At 44.8% G+C, this 20435-nt stretch overlaps 1 protein-coding gene across 1 annotated transcript in view; it reads left to right on the top strand.

Annotated features, from left to right (window-relative positions):
- The window catches only part of KIAA1257 (KIAA1257 ortholog), a 130554-nt gene that overhangs the window by 92429 nt on the left and 17690 nt on the right, over window positions 1-20435 (top strand). The window contains exon 13 of the mRNA XM_019536965.1: window positions 1375-1563. Coding sequence (XP_019392510.1) covers window positions 1375-1563 — 189 coding nt within the window. The remainder of the gene's footprint in view (window positions 1-1374; window positions 1564-20435) is intronic.

The following is a 20435-nucleotide window of genomic DNA, read 5'->3' as shown; positions in this document are numbered from 1 at the left end:
CCCCCTGCCCCCTTCAGTAAGTGTCCCACACCAGACCAAGGCCGCACGCTCAGGGATTGCTGATTCTTAGAGGGAACATTGGTAGAGCAGGGCAGAAGCAAGAGGGAGCACATGTAGGTGCTCCCTAGTAGGCTTACTGCAGAGTATTTTTACTGTGCAGCAATCCTAGTTCAAATTAATAGCACATGTAGATGCACCTACTGATGGCTTAATTCATCTCCCATTGACTTCATTTGGAGTTTTACCTTTGGGTTCAGAAGAAATAAGGTTATGGCAATGCTGAATGCTTCTGAACATTATGCATTCCTGCTGCTTTTAACTTGGGTTGTTAAATTCTGCACAAAAGAGGTTGCACTATGCTGAGCTACCAGAGCACAAGGGTTCTTACGGTAGCCTAATTGGGAGTGGGTGACCTCAGGGGCAGATTTTAAGGGGAGCAGGAATGGTGAGGGTGGCTGGCCCAGCTGGCCCAGCTACTACCGTTACTGCCTAAAGCATGGAAACAGCTTATTCTGCTTCCAGATATTTGGATAAATTTGAGCAGCTGATAATGGAGTTCAACTGATACGGAGTTCCTGAGCACGATAAAAATCAAGCTATCATAGTTCTAGTGTCTGAGGTTTATTAATTTGTACAATACATTTTTGTAAATCTATAAGTACTGCAAGATCCTCCAAGATAGCTCCAAGGCAACAGACTTCATCATGACCAATAAATGAAGGGCTTGATTAAGCTTCCATTTAAGTTACTGGAAGACTTAATCATTTCAGTGACAGGCAAATCATATCTTAAATGAACATGCAGTACTATCGTCCAAATTTCAGCCCTGATTTACTTCATTCTTTCCTGAAAATTCTTCCCTGGCATGAGATCTTGCCATGTGGATTGCTGGTATTTTGAAAAAAATAAAAGGGGTGAGTCAAAAGTGTGTTTACGCTGGAAAGCTAACTTTAATTTTAATTATGGCAAGACTAACAGCTCTGTTGTGTTTTGGGCCACATCCTCAACTGATGTAAATCAGAGTAGTTATATGGAAACCAATGAAGATATACCAATTTAAAGGAGGTGAATATCTGTGTTTGTAAGCAAATGGAAACAATATTGTAAATATTTCTAACAAGACCATGACTGTTTACATAACTCCAGCTGCATGTATCAACTTCAAAGCTACAGCGGGATAGAATTCATAACATTCAAAAATATTTCCTCAAGTACTTAATCATGTTCATTCGTCTTGTCTGATTGTGTTGGCCTTTAATTATTTGCATATTTAAAAGTTATTGTAGTCAGTGAGGTTAAATTATACTTTATGAAGGCTGTGTATGAACTAGGAGGAGAGGAGCACATGTTAACATAAACATTTTGTTTTCTCAGAAACCAGAGAGAAGGTTTGCTTACTGTCATGAATACCTGTCAGCCATGTTTGATCCTGTAGATTTGGACACTGTCTGGAAAGAATCTGTTGAAGAATCCAAGAATCGCTCATTGTCACCAAACGGATTTATAATTCCTGGATTTAAGAGCACTATTGAATCTAACCTACTTTCTCAGTCATCTGATGAGGTACATCTGAAGGAAGTAAGGGAAGTAATGCAAGCACATAGAATCATACAATGATAGAAAAGCAGGATTGAATGAACCTCCAGAGGTCATCTAGCCCAACCCCTTGCTAAAAGTAGAATCATCCCTATTCAAACCCTCCCATTCAAGTCTGTGTTTAACCTTTTCCTAAAACTGCACAATCAATTCCATCACATGACGTATTGCCCCAAAACACCAAAAGCACCCTAACCTTCCATAGGTGAAGGAAAGTGACAGGATGAGCTCTGTCAGTGTCCTGCTACTGCAAGGTTTGTTATAATGCTGTCAAGAGATCCAAGGAAGAGGGCCATGCCTCCTGCTACAGAGGAAAGCAAAAACATCCACAATTTGCTCAAAAGTTTAAATTCTTTCCTGGTCTCAAATGTGGGGATTGGTCTGACTCAGAGCAGAAGACAGGCCCTTCTGACCAGGAATCTCTGGGTTTAAGCCCCAGCAGGATCGTTGGCACACCCCGATCAAACTCCCTAGCCTTTGCTGCAGCTAATACCCAATGCTTTGAATTAAGGCAAAAAAGAACCTCTGACCTTTGTAGTAACAGGAGGGGAAAATATTCCTTCTTGGCCCCCTGTGGCAACCAGCTGAGCCCAAAAGTGTAGAAAATACCCATAATACAACATCACTACTCCTAGATCATCCCTGACAGGTGCTTGCCCAACCTCTTCTTAAACTCCTCCAATGATGGAAATTCAATAACTTCCCTTGGCAGTCTATTCCAGTGCCTCATTGTTCTAACAGTGAAGAATATCCAATCTAAACTTACTTTCTGCAGTTCCAAGTCATTAGTCCATGTCCTTCTCTCTGTAGTGAAAAAGGAAAGGTGTTTTCCCACTTTTCTCACTCCTTCCACTATTTGAAGACTGCTATCATGTCTCCTATTAAACAACTTTTCTGCAAGCTCAACACATTTATTTCTTTCAAACTCTCTTCATATGACTTGCCTTCCAAGCCCTTTATCATTTTTGTTGCCCAGCTCTGGACCTTCTCAAACTTCCTCATGTCCTTTTCAAAATGTGGAGCCCAAATCTGTACACAGTACTATAGAAGAGGCTTAATCAGTGCTAAGTAAAAAGGCACTATCATTCTTCATGTCTTACACCTGATGCTTAATGCGTCACAAAACCACATTCACCTTTTGTGCAACAACATCACGTTGCAAACTCATACTGAGTTTGTGATCCACCAAGAATCCTAGATGTTTCTCCATAATTCTGCCGTCCAGCCATGTGTTACCATTTTATATTTGTGTTTTAGATTATTCTTCCTAACGTGTAGCACCTCACATTTGTCAGCACTGAACTTCATCCTGTTAGCTCTAGCCCAGCTTTCCAATCTGTCAAGAATCCTTTTGAATTGTGTTTTTGTCTTACTAAATCTATGCTGTCTGCACATGATCAGCCTTTCCTTCTCCAGATGCTTGCAAATGTATTTCTTTATGATGTCCATTTGCAAGAACATCTTTATGAAGTTCTTTATGCTCCAATAACTTCCTGGATACTGAGATAAGGTTAACTGGTCTGTAATTCCTCCTTTTTGCCTTTTAAAAAGAAGGCAGTGTGTTGACTTTTAATGCATGCTACTTGAAGCAATAAACCCCAGAAAGCTGAATTCTCCTAGAATACTTGTCCATATACACATCATTACTATGGGAGCACATGTGCCTCAAGCTGAGAGCATTTGTTGTACAGATATTCCTCACTTAACCTCATCCCAGTTAATATTGTTTCATTATTATGGCACTGATCTATTAGAGAACATACTCGTTTAAAGTCATGCAGTGTTTGGTTATAAAGTGGTTTGGCTACCACCTGCTAGTAGGTAATTGCTGTGATGTAATTGGATTTGCTTAACATTGTTTTGTTTAAAGCCACATTTTTCAAGAATGTAACTACGATGTTAAGCCAGGAGTAGTTGTATCAGTAACTACAAAGTTACCTCTCTCCCGATGCTTTATGCTGAGGTCATAAAGGGCAGATCATGCTTCTCTTTCCTTAGTTCCTTTCATGTTGTTTTGACTTGTTCTAACATATAGATCCTTCAAGCCTTCTTTCCTTGCCTTGTTGACACACTTTGATTTTTATTTTTTTGCTTAAGCGGCTTTTGTTCCTCATAGTATTTTTTTGGCATTTCACATTACAGTGGAGAGTGGAGATTTCCATGTTCTAAACATTACACTGAGGAAAATTTCAGATGTTTAGCCAAAGACAGTAACATTACACAAAAAACAGATCCTGAGAGCAGGAAACAGAAACCAAGGCACTTGTCTCCCATGAGAGTTTTTCAGCTATCAAGTTATAGGCTGTGCTGAATGCCATGGTAAAGCTCCCTTTTTTTCTTTGGCCAGTGACTGTACAATAAAATGTCCAGGACCAGAACTCAGGCCCCACTCATCACTGAGGTGAGTGACCTAATCCTGCTAGCTACAAGAGCCGCCTGAGAAGTGTCTGTATACTCCTCCACTTGAAGCCAGGGCACTGTGCTGATGGGAATACAGGATTCGTGGGAACAGAAAGAGAAAGCAGCAGAGGTAGCCATGTGGGAAGGGTTTTTTGCCTTGGAGTCCCATCCCACTGTTGGTTCTGGTCATTTTTGCCATTTTTTGGTATGTTCTTTTAAATGACTATGTAGTGAACAACACTTAAGGAAGCCTTGAAGTAAGGGGTCAGGGCCCAGGACTTGGGTCTCACTAGTTAGTGCCCCAGCTCCTTGGCTGCAAGTCTTCTCCATCCCACCACTTGAAGAAATGCCCTTGTGCTAACAGGAGTGTAGGGTACATGGGTTCAGGGTAAGAGGTGGAACAGTCGGTTTTGATCCTGTTCCAAACTTGTTTCTTTTCCCAGGTTCTTTGACAATGACTGGCTAATGTTCAAGTGACTGGGAGCAGGGGTCAGAACCCAGGTTGCTAATCTAAATTAATGAGTGCCTCAAGCACTATGTGCAAGCTGCACAAAGCCATATCATCTTGTTCCTCTCCTCTCAAAACAGTGCCAACGTGATTCATTAGACAGAGAAAAAGATGTCTAATGTTGGCTGCCTCTGTAGTCCAGTAGTTTAGGATTTCCCCTCAAAGTCCAGAATTCAATTTCTGTTCCTAGGATAATCTTAGGATAATCTTAGTTTTTTAACCTGTGTGTGTTTAAGGAGTAAAATGATTAAGTAGTTAGTTCTCAGACACAGGAATCAGAATGCAAGATTATTTGCAGGAGGAAGAGAGAGCAGAAGAGATGGCAAGGCTTCAAAGAAGGCCAGGTAAATTTGGTCTGTAGCCCAGTGATTTAGAGAGTCAACCCAGAATGGGGAGTCTCAACCTCTGAACAGTGATTACAGAATTATTTCAGTGATTTAGCCAATAATTTTTTTAAGGTGAAAGGCATTGGACATTAGCAAAATGCAGACCAGAATCCAGAGCCTAAGCCTCTGCCCCTCTCCCACAACTGTCTTGAGTGAAGATACATAGTGCTTTAGGGATGTATTTTTCCAGCGTCCTCTGAAAGATATGCCACTACAGACCCAACAGGAAGATTCATGTGACCAAAAAGGGTACAAAGGGAGGCCTGACTTGGTAGTCCATTAATTTTGCAACCCACCTGAAAGCAATCTCTGAAGCCATGAGTCTTTTAGTTGTTTAGCCAATGACTTTTTAATGTAGAAAAAATCTTATGAGCAGGGACCTAGGACTCTCAGGGTCTTATTGCACCCAGAATGCGTTAACTGCACTATAAATGCTACCATCTGTTAACACATGCTAAGTGCTGTCATAGGCTACTTGTACACATGATGGGTGTTTAGTTCCCTAAATTGAAACTGTGGGTTTTTAATTGCAATGATTAAAAACAACCATTTCAATTTAGGGGCTTCCATCACTGTTATGATGAGGGGCCTGGTTCTTTCTTTTTTTTTACCCTGTGGAGCCTGCCTGCGTCTCCCAGAGCTGGGAGGCAAGCTACCACTGGGATGAGCAGCTGCTGAGCTGCGGGCGGACCCAGTCCTTCCCTCCACAACAGCGGTGCCCCCCCAGGGCTGCATGGGTGAGCTACTAGTGGTAGGTGCTGCCCTGGGGGCCACTTCTGCCAGGGAGGGAAGAACCAGGGCCCCCTGCAGCTCAGGGTCTGCCAGCATCTCACCCCCCAGCTGCAGAAGAAGAGGGCAGGCTCCACAGAAAACCCCCCAAAAGAATCAGGACCCTTGCTGGTTTTTTTTTCCTCAGTGGAGTCTGCCTGCACAGTCCCTGAGCTTTGGGTGGGCCTGGTCCTTCCCTCTGCAGCAATGATGCCCCTCAAGGCCGCTTGGGCAGGGTGCTAGCTTTACCCAGCTCGCAGGCAGCTCCTGCCGGATCCAACTCTTCTGCAAGCCCACACAGGGAGCGGCGGCCAGCAGGCTTCCAGCGCATGGGCTCTGGGAAGAGTTGGATCCAGCAGGTGCTGCCTGCAAGCTGGGGCAGCACCAATGCAGCTAGGACCCCACCTGGGCAGCCCCAGGTGGTGCCAACGCCACAGACAGAAGGACCAAGACCTCTTGCAGCTCAGGGGCTGCTCAGCCCATCAGCAGCTCACCCCCCAGCCACAGGAGATGTGGGCAGGCTCCGTAAAAATAAAAAAGGATTGGGCCTCTCAGTGCTTTTGCCTTCAGCCTGCCTCTCCTGTGGCAGGAAGGTGAGCTGTCAAAGGCTGCAATGTTACAAATAGTAGGGGCGTGCGAAGCTTCGGTCACCAGTTCAATTCAGAGAAGATTTGGCCCAATTCAGCAGCTGAATCATTGAATCTGAATCAAATCGGGAGACCCATTAAAAGCTCCAAATCGATTCAAAGCATCCAAATCAATTCAGAAAAGATTTGGCAATTTGGAAGGCAGTCTTGCACAGAAACAGAAACTGAAAAGAGGGGGGGAGGCGGGAAGACTGCTCTGATATTGACATCTGTAGCTGGCCAGTGACTGTGATCTTTCCCTGACAGTGTTCTGAGGGAGGGACATAACAGCATATAAGGCTCTGGGTGAAACCTTTCTCTTCTTTTTGTTAGTTGCCTGTCTGGAAGCAACAGCATGTGAAAGGTACTGGCTGGCTTCCTAGACAGTCTTTTGCTAGTCTCTCTTCTTGGAAAGGATTGTTCTTGCTAGTCTCTCTACTTATCCTGACCCAATCCATTCCTTTCAAATTATTCTTCCCCCAAAATCCTCTTATTTGTTCATTATTTTTTTCCCTTCACTTTTTAAAAAAGAAAACTGTAGTTTCCTTGGCAGTGTGTCATGGATGACTATGCAGGAAAGCACATATATTACACACACACACACACACACACACGCACTGAACAGATAGAAGATATATTAGACACACACACACACACACACACACACACACACACACACACACACACACACACACACACACACACACACACTTTCCAGCACAGCAAACATTATGAAGCATGGTGAAAAGGCAGGTGCCAGGTCTTCTGGCAGGGGAGGGAGAGGGGCTAGAGGAGGTAGGGGGAGAGCTGCAAGTTCCCCCTGCCCCCCAAACGTAGACACACCCTCTTTCCTGACAGCAATGAGTCTTCTGCTGCCAGTGGGAGCAAGGAGGTGGGAGCAGTACCTGTCCCTGCACCTGCACCACCTCCACTAACACCAGACATATTCACCAGCACCAGCATGACTGTCTCCTCCACTCTAGTTTCATCTTCCAGCAGGGAAACTGAGTGCCATAGCCAGGAAAATTCTGGGGAAGGAAGGGGAATCTGAGTTTGTGCTCCACACCTCTCAAAGTTCCCCTAGAGGCAGGTCTCCTTCTTTGGAAGGCACCTCAAAGGAGGTTCTGGGGACAGGTAACTCAGCTTCCCCTGTTGTGCCTCTGGATGCTGAGGAAGGGGATAAGGCTGGATCCCCACCCTCAACCCAGAAGTGTGGGGTGGGGGTAGTGTAGTGTGGGATCATTTTGAATTGGCAGATGATCCCAGGTATGCTACCTGCCAGCACTGCTGAAGGCACATCAGCTGAGGCAAGGAGGTGAAACCCTTCGCTACCATGGTGATGCTGCCAGAGCTCAGAAGGCAGCACCCCCTTGCCCTTATTCCTCCTTAGGCTGTCACCAGTGGGAGAGTGCCCCAGAAGAAGTCCCCCTCTCGCTCCAAAGCCGCTGTCCCCATGAAGCAGAGGCAGACCTCCCTGGACCAGTAGAGGAAAGCCACAGACAAAGGGGGTGTGTTGCCAGGGCAAGTGAGGCCACCCAGAGCATATGGGAGATGCTTGCTCTGGATGACCAGCCCTCCTCCTTAGTTGAGTGGCCAGGGTTCAGGCCGATGTTCCTGGCTGGGGCAAGCCACTTTCACCAAAGGTACAGGCACTGGTGAAGCGGCTGAAGGATGGCATCAAAAAACATCTGGATCTGTTGCAGTCCAGTATGGTCCATGTGCTGGCAGGCATGTGTGACCCAAGGGTGAAGGGGAGCATCTGCAGCAGCAAAACCCTTGATCATTGGACAGAGGTGCTGGTGAACAGGGTCAGGGAGGCAGAAGGGCAGAAGCGGGGTGATGTGGAAGACGGGGATCCACTGTCCCGTGGCAGTACTCCAAGCACCAGTCAATCTCCACCACAGCCACTGCCAATGTGGGCGAAGGGCATGGCTTCCATGTTGGGGTCCAGAGGCACCAGACCCCACCATCCAGCAGGTAGCATGGAGGCCTTGGTGGCTCCCTATCTCACTGAGGATGTGGAGCCACTGCAATGTGACCCCTTGTCCTATTGGGCAACCTGCAGCCAGATGTGATTGGATCTGGCCATGTTTGCCCGGGAACACCTGTCCTGTCTACTGACCAGTGTTCCAAATGAGAGGGTGTTCAACATTGCTGGGGATCTTGTGACACCGCCCCACACACATACTCCCCCGTCTTGAATCGTGGTTTGCTGGAGCAGCTGGTGGTCCTGAAGGTGAATCTCCCACTGCTGGGGTTGCCCAAGCTCCACCTGCAGATGGAGTAAGTGCTGCCCTCCTCATTCCACACCTATTTCCTTTCACAACCATTTCCCACTCTCAGAGCTGGAGGTGGCAGTTTAGTTTTTTTGCCAGCCAGCAGAGGAAGAACATCTCCCCACTGAGCACCTATGCCAGGACAACTTGGAGATATGGGCTGGGGCTATGGGGAAAGAGGAGACCCCCAGGTCCTGGGCATGACCTAAAAACTGCACCCTGCCAGGGTAGAGAGGCCTGATGGGACTGCCAGTGGCATGGCAGCCCAGGAAATTCCAGGACCGCTAACCTCCCTGGTGAAAGGTGGGTAGGGGGCGCCTGATAACCTCCAGCCACCACATGCATGCACAGTTCTGGCTGGGGAAAGCCATCTGCAAGGCATGGGCCACAGTGTAGGGAAGGTACAGAGCTGTGGAATAGATGTCACCCCTAGATATCAGGGGCCTAAATGGGCAGCCTCTCACCTGGGTAACATCTGAATCAGTTTTCCATCAAGGCATGGCAGGAAAAGGGGGGAGGGGCGGGAAGTTGGCCCAGAAACAGGTTTCATAGTAGCTAGGTTCAGGAGAGACCTGAACAGATCATCTAGCCTGCCACAGGCAGGAATGAATGCTGGGTTCACAGGACCCCAGACAGGTGGGCAGGCTGAGAGCTAACCAGTACCAGGAAGGCTCCCTGTTACAGGCTACCATTCCTGCTGCATTAATCCCACTCTGCCTTAATACACACAAGGCAGACAAGGTTCTTTGGGTCAATATGGTATCTTTTATTAGACCAACTGAATAGTTGGAGAAATATATCTTGGCAAGCTTTCAGGTTTAAAAACCCTTTGTCAAGCTAAGGAAGCATTTGCAATTGGTGTGTGTGTGCTATTCCTGGATGGAATGAATAGTAAAGAAGCCAGAAAATGTAAATTGAGCTGTCAGGGGGTGAGAGACAGCCTGGGAGAGGGGGTGGGAGGAATGTAGCAGGTAAAAGTGGAGAGATACCTGGGGAGTCAGATGTCAGGCAGGTTATAGTGTGTTATAAATCTAATGTCTATACTGAGTCCATGATTTTTTATATCCAGTAGATTTATGAAGTGAAGTTCATAGGCTTGTATATAGAAGGTGTTTTGTAAATTCCCTTTGAGGATCAGGACTGAGAGATTGGAGACAGAGTGGTTTTCCTGTGAGAAATGTGCCCCCACAGGTAATTGGTTGTTCTTGTCTTTAATAGATATCTGGTGTGCATTCATTCTGGTGTGCAGTTGTTGTTTGGTCTCTCCTGCGTATTTTCCATCAGGGCATTTGGTGCACTAGATGAGAGATATAATTTTTCTGGAGGTGCAGCTGTAAGATCCAGGAATGGTGATGGTTCTGTTGTGGGGTGTAGTAATCGTGGGGGTACTGGAAATATGTTGGCAGGTTTTGTGTTTCTTGTCATGGCATGGTCTGGATCCATTCAGTAGGTTTTGGGCTGTAGGCAGTTTGCTTCTGGTAATGAGGTTATCCAGGTTCAGTGCTTGTTTGAATTTACAAAATACTTTTCACAGACGAGCCTGTGAACATCACTTCATCAACCTGCTCGATACAAAAACTCATGGGCTCAATATAGACATTGGATTTATGACAAACTATAACCTGCCTGATATCTGACTCTCCAGGTACCTCTCCACTTTTACCTGCTACATCCGCCTTCCCCGCTACCAGCCCCTGATGCCCCCTGATGCCTCAATTTAAATTTTCACTGACTGGCTTCTGGCCTCTGGCTTCTTTATTATTCATTCCATCCAGGAAGAGCGCACACACACCAATTGAAGATACTTCCTCAGCCTGACGAAGGGTTTTTAAATCTGAAAGCTTGCCAAGATATATTTCTCCCACTATTTAGTTGGTCTAGTAAACAGTATCACATCTATTCAAAGAATCTTGCCTGCCTGTTCCTTAGACCAACAAGGCTACAACTAGAAACCCAGTTAACACACACAAGTGACACAAGTTTTGCTTTCAACAGTTTGAGATGCAGTTACCCCTGCACCTATCTCTTTAAAACTTGGCAGGCTTCATGCCCTCAGAAGAGGCTACCATCCCCACTGTTTTCATACAATTCTGCAAAACAATGACAAAATTATAGGTATTTTAGTGATTCCCCATTATAGTCTATCTTTGAATCACTGAATCAGTGCCAAATCTTTTGAATCCAATTTGGCCAAATCGATTTGGAACAGTGATTCAAATCACTGTCCCCCAAATCCAAATCAAATACTGGCCTCTTCACACAGACCTAACAAATAGCTATTTTGCAAACCTGGATGTTGTTTAGTTTGCTATGTAGCAAATTCATTTAAATCGTAAAACCTCTAACAGGTGTACAGAGTGACATAATTAAACCACAAAAGTGGCCAATTTTCATTTTGTACACAAATACCCGTAGTGTAGGAAAGCTAGGACTTCTCTAACTTTCTCCAGCTTGTATTACATAATGTGTTGAGCTAATGTTTGACTGCTCCATAGGGGTAATAGGATCGGGAGGCTCCATCCTAGCCGTGTACCTTCCCCCCCATGGGGCCAGGTTGGGGCTGGGTCATGCCCTTTCCCTTTCCCCCACCTGTCCCTCACAGGGCTAGGCTGGAGCTGGGACACCCACTCCCACCCTCTGCATGGCCAGATGGGACTCTACTGCAACTGCCCCATGCCAGTTTGGGACCATGAGCCAGACCCAGACCACAAATGGTTGAGCACCACTGATTTAGATCATAACAAGCATTGCTGTGCGACTGGTTGGAACACTTTCTAACTTGTAGTAATTTTTATTATGATCTAAATAAAACACTTCTGAAGTGTAATATGACAAGGTGAATGCCTGCCAACCACCATATTCCTAGTTGTACTGTGTGAAGCAGTCTTTATCCCTCTTATTGAAGCTTTCCTCTGAATCTTGCAAACAGTTATGCAAGATTCATGTACACATTTACTGTGCAGTAACCAAAATTACTTCACAGTATGGGTGCACAGCTACACATGCTCACCCATACTGTGCAGAAAATATGGCAACTTACAATGACTTGAGCATCAATATAATACCTGCATAATACAGGTGTCAAATGTATGCCCGATTAGTTACTGCACAGTAATGCACTTGTAATGTGTTACTGCGGCGTAACACAGGCAACCTCCCTGTTGGGTCTGCCCAGCCACTAGGGAGCCGGCCTGAGCCCAGCCCCAGGGCTCCTGGCTGGCGGTCTCTTCTGGCTTCATCCTGGGACTAAAGTTAGTCCCAAGTGCTGGCAGCCATGTGGCCGGAGGCTGGAGCTCCCCCTGGTGGCCACAGGGGTACATGGCAGGCTGCTCTGACATCTACGTGTAGATGCTAACCTATTCCCACTTACTGCTCAGTAATTTACTGCAGTCAATTCACAGTAAATTTAACCTGGCATAATTGCACGTATAGACACACCCCCTACAAGAGAAACCATCTGGCATTCCTTGAGTTCGTAACACACTGGCTTGGTGGAAAGTTCAATGTTCTGGTCCCCACTTTTAGTGTTCTTTCTTAGCCTATGCTTTTTAGGGCAACATGATTAATGAGCTTTTTGGCAGATGGGCATGCAGAATTCGTGGTGTAAGGAGGAGGGAAATCATAAGAGGCAGTCTCACAGTGTAGGTGAACAGTCCATTTTTTTTCCTGGGCTACAGCCTCTGTGGAATTCAGACCTACCATCTTTCAATTCCCAGGAGAATGTGGAAACTATCTGGCTAATGGGAAACCCAGGCAGTTACTTCAGGCTATGGATTCATTCTGATGGCTGCTCTTCATATGTCTTCTTGAAGCTGTAGACTAGAAGGCAGGATTCATGGGATTAGGAAGAAAGAACCCAAGGGCACCATACTCTGTAGCCCAGGACTTTGGGGTGCACAAAGATACAACTTGGAGAGGAGGTATAGAAAGTAGATGGTTGGCCTAAGTTACACTGTGGTGGTTAGGGAGCACTTCAGAGAGTTGGGAAACATGGGTTTAAAATTCCCTCAGGGCGCTCACACAGAAAATAAGAGACCTGAACTGAACAGCCTCATCATCTTAAGAAGAGTCATCTCTCCCACCTGCCTAGGGAGTGATCTTGCCACAAAGCTATAGGGTATTTTGCAACTGAATCCTCTCAAGCCCTTTCCTTAAAGTTGGCATACTTGGCATGATGTAATTAACAATTTCTTGGGCCTAGGAGGGACACGGAAGATCACCTTTTGTTAAAGCATACGAGTAGTTTCACGTGATATTGGAAATCCGTATTTAGTTCCTTTTTCTATCTGAGGGGATGCATAACCCACGTTTCTCTTTTCCCAAGACTTCTGTAACCACCAAGCCACAGAGTATTTAAAGACACGGCCATCTGAACCTCTCCCCTTTAAGCTCTTACACTTTTTATGGACCATTTGAAGAGCCTTTGGAATTTTCTCTCTTGAATCTAGGGCATTTTTAAACATGCTCTGGGACACAGCAGCAGGTGCTTTAATTAGCAACCTGTGCTAATTAAAACCACTTGCTTGTCACATGTATCAGTGTCCCTGAGCATCCCTGTGCTATGTACCTGTTTCTGAACCTGTTTCCTTAGGATGGAAGGAGGGTATACAATCCAGACATCCAGATTTGATTTAGATGTACTTACCCAGCCAAGGGGACCAGAATCTGAAGCTAGTGTTACACAGTTGTTTATTTCTCTGCATAAGATTTCCATCTGAACTATAATGATAATGGATTATCTGCAAGGGCTAAAATATATTTAATTGCAAGGGCTAAAACATATTTAATTATCCATTAGTTTAGGCAAAGGGTACTTGACTGCCCTTAGCTTAGGATCTTCCAAAGAACAGCCATCTCTCATGTCAGGAGTACTTAGGATTCTCAAGGACTTCACTGAAAAATTCCCTCTACTTAACATACCTGTTCCTCACTGAAGACCTGAACTTAGCACTCATGTCCTTGGTGGGGCCAAAACCTTTTTGAAAGTTGGGGTGTTGCCACATTGGTACTTTTCCCTATTTAGAACCAAGATTTCCAGAAGGTCTCCAAGGCTGTTTATCTGTTAGCCAAGAGAGTCAAGGGCCCAGTGACCTCAGTCCAGAGGCCCACTTTGATGTTGGACTGTGTTAAGCTGCCTAACTCGAAAGCAGCTGTTGCAGTCATACAGTAGCTCTTTATTATCTCCTGTAATGTGGGTACTGCTTTGGAATCACCCACAGTAAAGATGTACTTATGGATAAGTACTGCACTGGTACAGGCGGGAGATTGACTGGCTAAGGAGCCTGGGGGTTATAATGTACCCTTGTTGCAAAAAAACTGATGGCATACTGGGCTAAATTAGTAGAAGTGTTGCCAGCAGATCAAGGGAAAAGATTATTCCCCTCTATTTGGCCCTGGTGGGCATGTCCAGATGAGCACACACATGCATTTCCCCAGAGGCAAATAGCTACTTGTCCCCAGGGAATGCCCCTGCACATGTGCTCTGGAGTGTGGCAGATTGTCCTGGGTAGGGTAGGGGAGGCTGGGGCCAGCATCTGGGCTCGCCCCAGCAGCCTTACCTGGAGTCCTGAGGGCCTACAGCAGCAGTAATCCAGGCTTGTGGAGCCTGGGTGCCAGCCAGAGCTTGGTTTTGGACAGCACATGCTGCAGTCATGTGCACAACCCTGCTTTTTTTGCTGCATTTTTTTTTTAGATACTGGAAGTTCCCAGTATCTAATTTTGCCTCCATGCTGCAAATAAATATGCAGTGCAGAGAACCCTTTCATGTGCACTGTGTGTGTTTTGTGGCACCTCAAAAGCCTTTGCAGTGCCACAGAGCGCATGTACATGCTCATCTGGACATGCCTGGTGAGGTCACATCTGAAGTACTATGTCCAGTTTTGAGCCCCACCCCCCCAGTACAGAAAGGATGTGGACAAATTAGAGAGAGTCCAGCAGAGCACAGCAAAAATGGTTCGGGGCTTGGGCACATGACTTCCGAGGAGAGGCTGAGTAAACTGGGCTTATTTAGTCTGGAGAAGAGAAAACTGAGGGATTTAATAGCACTCTTCAAATACCTAAAGGGTGGTTCCAAAGAGGATGGAGCTGGACTGTCCTCAGTGGTGGCAGATAACAGAACAAGGAGCAATGGTCCTAGGTTGCAGCAAGGGAAGTCTAGGTTAGATATACGGAAAAACTCCTTAATGAGAAGGGTAGTTAAGCACTGGAACGGGTTACCCAGGGAGACTGTGGAATCTCCATCTTTGGAGGTTTTTAAGATCTGGCTAGACGAAGCCTTGGCTGGGATGATGCAGTTAGGGCTGATCCTTCTTTTAGCAGGGGGTAGAACTAAATGACTTCCTGAGGTCCCTTCCAACCCTCATTTTCTATGATCCTATGAAAGAAACTTTACTTATCAGTAACTGGAATTCTTTGAGATGTGTTGTTTAAAGGCACATCCCATATCCCACCCTCCTCTTTTGTGAAGTCTATGATACTGGACTTCACACTTAAGAGGAAACAGAAGAGCAGGAACTGGGTTCAGCTACACAACAGTAGTATGGTTATTATCATTGATCAAAATGTCTGAGTTTATGTCCTGGCTTTTCTTTAAGACCATATCTTTGAAATGATGTTTAAATAACCTCATATCTACTATTTACCTAGCCTCTAATTAACCTGAGTCCAAATTACAGAAGCTGTTTGATTAGAGATAATACATACATATAGATGGATGAGCAGTAAAGTATATATTGTCAACTGGAGGATATATTTTAGGGCTGTGCAAAGCTTCGGTCCCTGATTCGATTCAGTGGAGATTCAGCCTGATTCAGTGGCTGAGTCTCTGAATCCGAATCAAATCAGGAGATCCTTTAATCTCTCCAAATTGAATCGGAACCCTCTGAATTGATTTGGAGGGATTCAGAAAGATTCAGAGATTTGGATGTAGACACAGCTTTAAATGTTTTTTCTACATACCCCAAGGTACCAGGCAGCTCATCAATGCTGCAATGCTGGGACAGATGGAGAATCCCACAGGAAGGCAGGGGGGTCCCCAGCATGCTTGGCAACAGACCCAGAAGTGGACCAGAAGCACTTCCGGCTCATTTCCAGGTCTGCTGGTGAGCACACTGGGGGACCCCCCCGCGCCTCTCCCGGCTCAGCAACTGGTGCCTCCTGGGTCTGGGGGGGGCACCTGGGGTCCCCTGTGGCCGATCAGCTAGCCAGGGGGCCGCAGGCCCCCTGAGTGCTCCCCAGTGGACCCAGAAGTGGACTAGAAATACTTCTGGTCCACTTTCAGGTTCACCACTGTGCATGCAGTGCCCTCCTCCACCCCCTGCACTCTCGTGGGATGCTCCATCCACCCTAGGATCGCAGCTTTCACAAGCTGCACCTGGTACCTTGAGGTATGTATAAAAAACATTTAAAGCTGTGTCTATGGCTGAATTGCTGATTCTTTGAATCAGTATCAAATCCTCAGATTCAGATTCGGCTGAATCGAATTGGGGACAGTGATCTGAATCAACAAATCAAATCACTGTCCCCTATTCAGGCTGAATCCAAATCAGAATTGGATAAGACCAGTTTCGCACACCCCCAATATACATGGTTGTGAATATGGACTTACGTATTTCTTCAGAAGGCTATCAGGATAGTAATGTGTTTGCCAATAGTTAGATAAAGCATCAGTAGTCCACACTCTTATTTTAAAAGTTTAGTCAACTTAAATTAAAACTTCTGTCAGCCACTGCATGACATGAAACTATTGTCACATTTAAGAACAGTACAAGCTACAGATGTTTCTTCAAAACAAAGACCTCTGATGGACATCACATTTATTGTATGTAATGTGGAAAGTCTTTGTGACTTGCTTGTATCATGCTTCATTTTTGTGGTATGTAGGCATCTGGGAGCAGTGCGTGCAGTCCAGTTACATGCTTACCCTTGAACATGCCAGCCTGGGAGGAACTGCCATGTTCAGAAGGCAGTGGTGTAGCTGGGCTACACAAACCTTTTTAAAAGTCCTAGGGGGGCCATTAGCCCAAGATGAAGAAGGGCCTTCCCAATGTAAAACTCCTGGAATGCCAGGGTGTGCAGCTGGATCCCAGGTTTAAGGTCCTGGGGTGCATAACCCCGAGATTAGAGAGAAGCTTCCCGGTGTCAAGCTCACAGCACCTCCAGACCTTTAAAAAGTGGGCATGCAGCCTGCCATAAAGTCTTCTCTGTGCCTGGCTGCACAGCTTCGTTTTCAGGTTGCCAGCAGCAGCAGGTCCCAATGTTGGACTCCCTTCACTAGAAGGTGTGCAGTTGAGATCAGAGGACTTTTACCCCTGATCCCAGAAAACATGTTCTTTCATGTGCTTCTGGCATGGGGCATGGGTGGAACACATGATTTTTGGGGCTGGGCATAACATTTCTTTTACCCAATCCTGTGATAACATTAATTTCTCCCCAAGCCTAAAATGTCACAGGAATGTTTCCTACTGTACAGCTTCTTGCAGCTTTTGTTTTTTCTTTGTCTAATTTGTTTCCTATTTCTGATAATTATTTCATATTACCACAGCATCTAGGAACCTTAGTTGTGGGCCAGAACCCTATTTTACTCCTATTAAACTCCTTTTCTGTGCCTTCTACTTCTGTATTTTTCTTATGCGCTGGGCACATCTACACATCACCATATGGTGATATTGCTACAGCACTGTGCTTTAGTACTTCCTTTTGTAGTTAGATTTCACCGCTATGTCGTCATAGCAGCATGCTAAAACGGGGGAGCATGCCAGTACAGTGATGTAGCTGCCGATCACATGTAGACTCACATGCTTGGTACATTGCTGTAGCACGCCATATGCCTACAGCAACATAGGGCAATGTGTAGGTGTGCCCACTCCCCTGTCATTTTGCTTCAACACCACACTTCTCTCGTAGCCTGTTTCTCTTTGCAGTCTTCTACTCTGTTTTCCTTTCTTCCTGCTTCCTGCCTGTTCTTTTCTATCCTTTAGGTTCCTCTTTCTGTTTTTCTTGCTATTTTTTATGCTGTCATTTTATTCGACTGTCAACAGGACCAATTTAGTCATCCCTGGGACAAACAGACTTATCCAACCTACAAACTAAAACAAATAGACAATATTCTGTCAAATAAAATACACAAGGATTATTTGAGGTGGTGAGATGAGGAGAAAGGGAATAGGAAGATTTTCATAGGGGATCAGTTGGTTTTAAGAATTTTTTTGAACACAGCATAGTCAAAAACAAATGCCCATTGTAAGTTTCCATCTATATCACAGTGCTACTAAAATAAAAAAGCTTACATGACCACAATGTTTTCTGCTGATATGTGCTGTAGTAGAATGCATCTTCCAACACAGCAAGGAAGAGAAACTGATCAGGACCAGCAGCAACCAGGACATACAGTATAATTGTCAGCACCTCCCACCGAGACGATGAAATAAATGGCAAAGCATTTGAACATCCACAGATAAAAACTGACAGACTGAAAGAAATGAGAAGGAGTAGCATTTGATTGGCACAAGAACCATGGAACAACTGAAGAAAAAGGAAAAACACAATGCTCAGCATGGGAACAAGAGTCGACTGGTACATTGTACTGATTGCTGGCACTTACTGACACGGTGAAAAAGGAAAAGACAGCTCACAGTCCCAGTATAAGTGACACTAAAGCAAGGTCTAAGCCAGTGCCAGCCAACTAAAAAGAAATTAGGATGCAAATTCACAATACTCGAACAGTAAGCTATAGCCCAAATTTCTGAATTAAGCAATGACAATTGATAGTGGCTTGCTGAATTTGCTATTCCTGTCTCCTACATAGTGGAGCGAAAACATAAAATTGATTGAAGCAACCCGGTTTTGATACTTCATACACTTGCAACTTTTGTTTGTTCCTTTTTTTTTTCCATCTTGTTGAAAGCAGAATTGAACCAGGCATCTTGAAATTGCATCCTCTGGGGAGCTAAAGTTCTTAGAGTCCATACAGCTTCCTTAAAGATTTTATTGAGTTTGTACTCAGTTGCATATTATCAGGTTGTATGAGGACTGATGAAGATATAACATTACTGAGGGAGAAGATGAATGGAAAGTAATTGTTTCCTTATCTGAGAAAAAGGTAGCTCTTTCTAAGAAGTCCACCTAAATTAGCTCTTGGTGCTTATAGGTAGTGGATTTATCCACCACAAGTTGCACTGAATTTCTAGAGAGGTATGATAATAAATATGCCCACACATGATCAGCTGGCATGATCAACATCAGTTAGCACAGGTGGGCTCTTCAGGTCAGGATTGGATAAGTAGTCCACATTTACAATTGGAGGCAGTTTATGAAAAAGCTTAGTTCTCAATTTATGTAGCTAACTGCAGTGTCCAGGTTTTCAGAGGCACTCAGTCCTCACATCTCCTCTTGAGATCTGTCTTTTGTACACCAGCAGGAAGGCATTGTGTGCATCACATATAAGTGTTAATTTTCTGTATCAAATGAGGCTGCTTCTACCCCAGTGTGCTGGACTGAGTATTGTCCAGCAAGTTTCATATTCCATTGGCAGAGCAGTCTGTTGCTTTCTGTCTTTCAGCCCTAATCTAGGACTCTTCATTAGGCCTACAGAACTTTTGGAAATGTTGTTTAGTGACATCTCTTCGCCATATTATCGACAGCTGGTGCAGTAATTTTGCCTCCGTGAGACACTGACCGATAGGTTTGTTGGTCTTAATTGTGTGGTGGTTTTGTGTGATATATTCTTGCTTAGTCCTTACATTTTCCTGCTTTAAAATGCTTTACAAAAATAAATGACAGTCAAGTATGTAAAGCCATTGAAGTTGCTCTGTATTATTAAACAGTGTTACTGACCTACACTTATCTTGACGTTAAAAATATTAAACACTAACTTCCTGCAGGATTTTGTTTCTCTAGAAATCAGGATGTTTTGGTGATGTTTTGGGGGGGTTTTAAAATCAAAGGGCTGGGGGTGTGGAATCCAAGTCTTCTAACACCCACATCTGCTTTCAGCTCCATGCATCAAGTTAGCTACCATCAAAATGATTTCTCTCCCCCTATGGAGATGAAGAATATTTGCTGCTAAACTTGAGACTTTCTGTGGCAGGTATCAGACCATAACAAATGAGCTCTTTGTCACTGAAATGCTGACAGTCTCAAACACCTCAGCTTTCAGAACATCTACCACTTGCCAGACATAAAAGGCACGTCTCTCCGAAGAGCTGGGGACTCTGAAAGCTCCCCTTCACACTATAAACTCAACCTGTCTACTCTCTGCGTAAGCCTCCTTTTTTCCTTTCACTTGTGAAAATGCCATTTTATGGAATAAGTTCCTCTGTCCCACAGTGTTTTACTGGTCCTCCTGGCACACCGTTAAGGAGGTCTATTTTTATTTTGCTTCCTTAATTACTAAAAGTGCTTTCCAGCCACTAAGCCAAGATATGCATTTTAACAAATCAAATCCTCCCTCTCTTTTCAAGGGTGGCTGGATTTCTGTGGCTGTCCTCAGGAGGTAAAGTGTAAGAGGGGGTTCACTTCATTTTCAGAGTTCCCATTTCCTTTCCAGAGAACAATTAAGCTTTCTTAATCCACAGGAACACCCATAATTAGGTGTTACTACCTCTCTGACAGGCTAGTCAAGTAGGAAAAGATTCTGAAATTTGCAGTACCATGAAGCAGAAGAATTAAAGCAGAGTGCCCTGCCTCTTTTTTAGGTCACCAAGTGCAATCTATCACCCTGTAAGAAAAGCTAAACCCTGAAGCAGTATGTTCTTGAACTACTGTTTAACCCTTTACTTTCTGGTCCAGCTCTTATACTAAGAAGTTACAATTGTTTTTCTCTGTAAGACAATAACCTAAGTTCTGGACTGGTCTATTCAATGAGAGTCCTGCAGAT

This window comes from Crocodylus porosus, unplaced genomic scaffold, assembly GCF_001723895.1.
Source record: "Crocodylus porosus isolate Cpor-Errol unplaced genomic scaffold, CroPor_comp1, whole genome shotgun sequence".
NCBI classification, from domain to species: domain Eukaryota; kingdom Metazoa; phylum Chordata; order Crocodylia; family Crocodylidae; genus Crocodylus; species Crocodylus porosus.
Note: the sequence above shows the minus strand (reverse complement) of the source record. Positions and strands in the feature narration are given on the sequence as shown.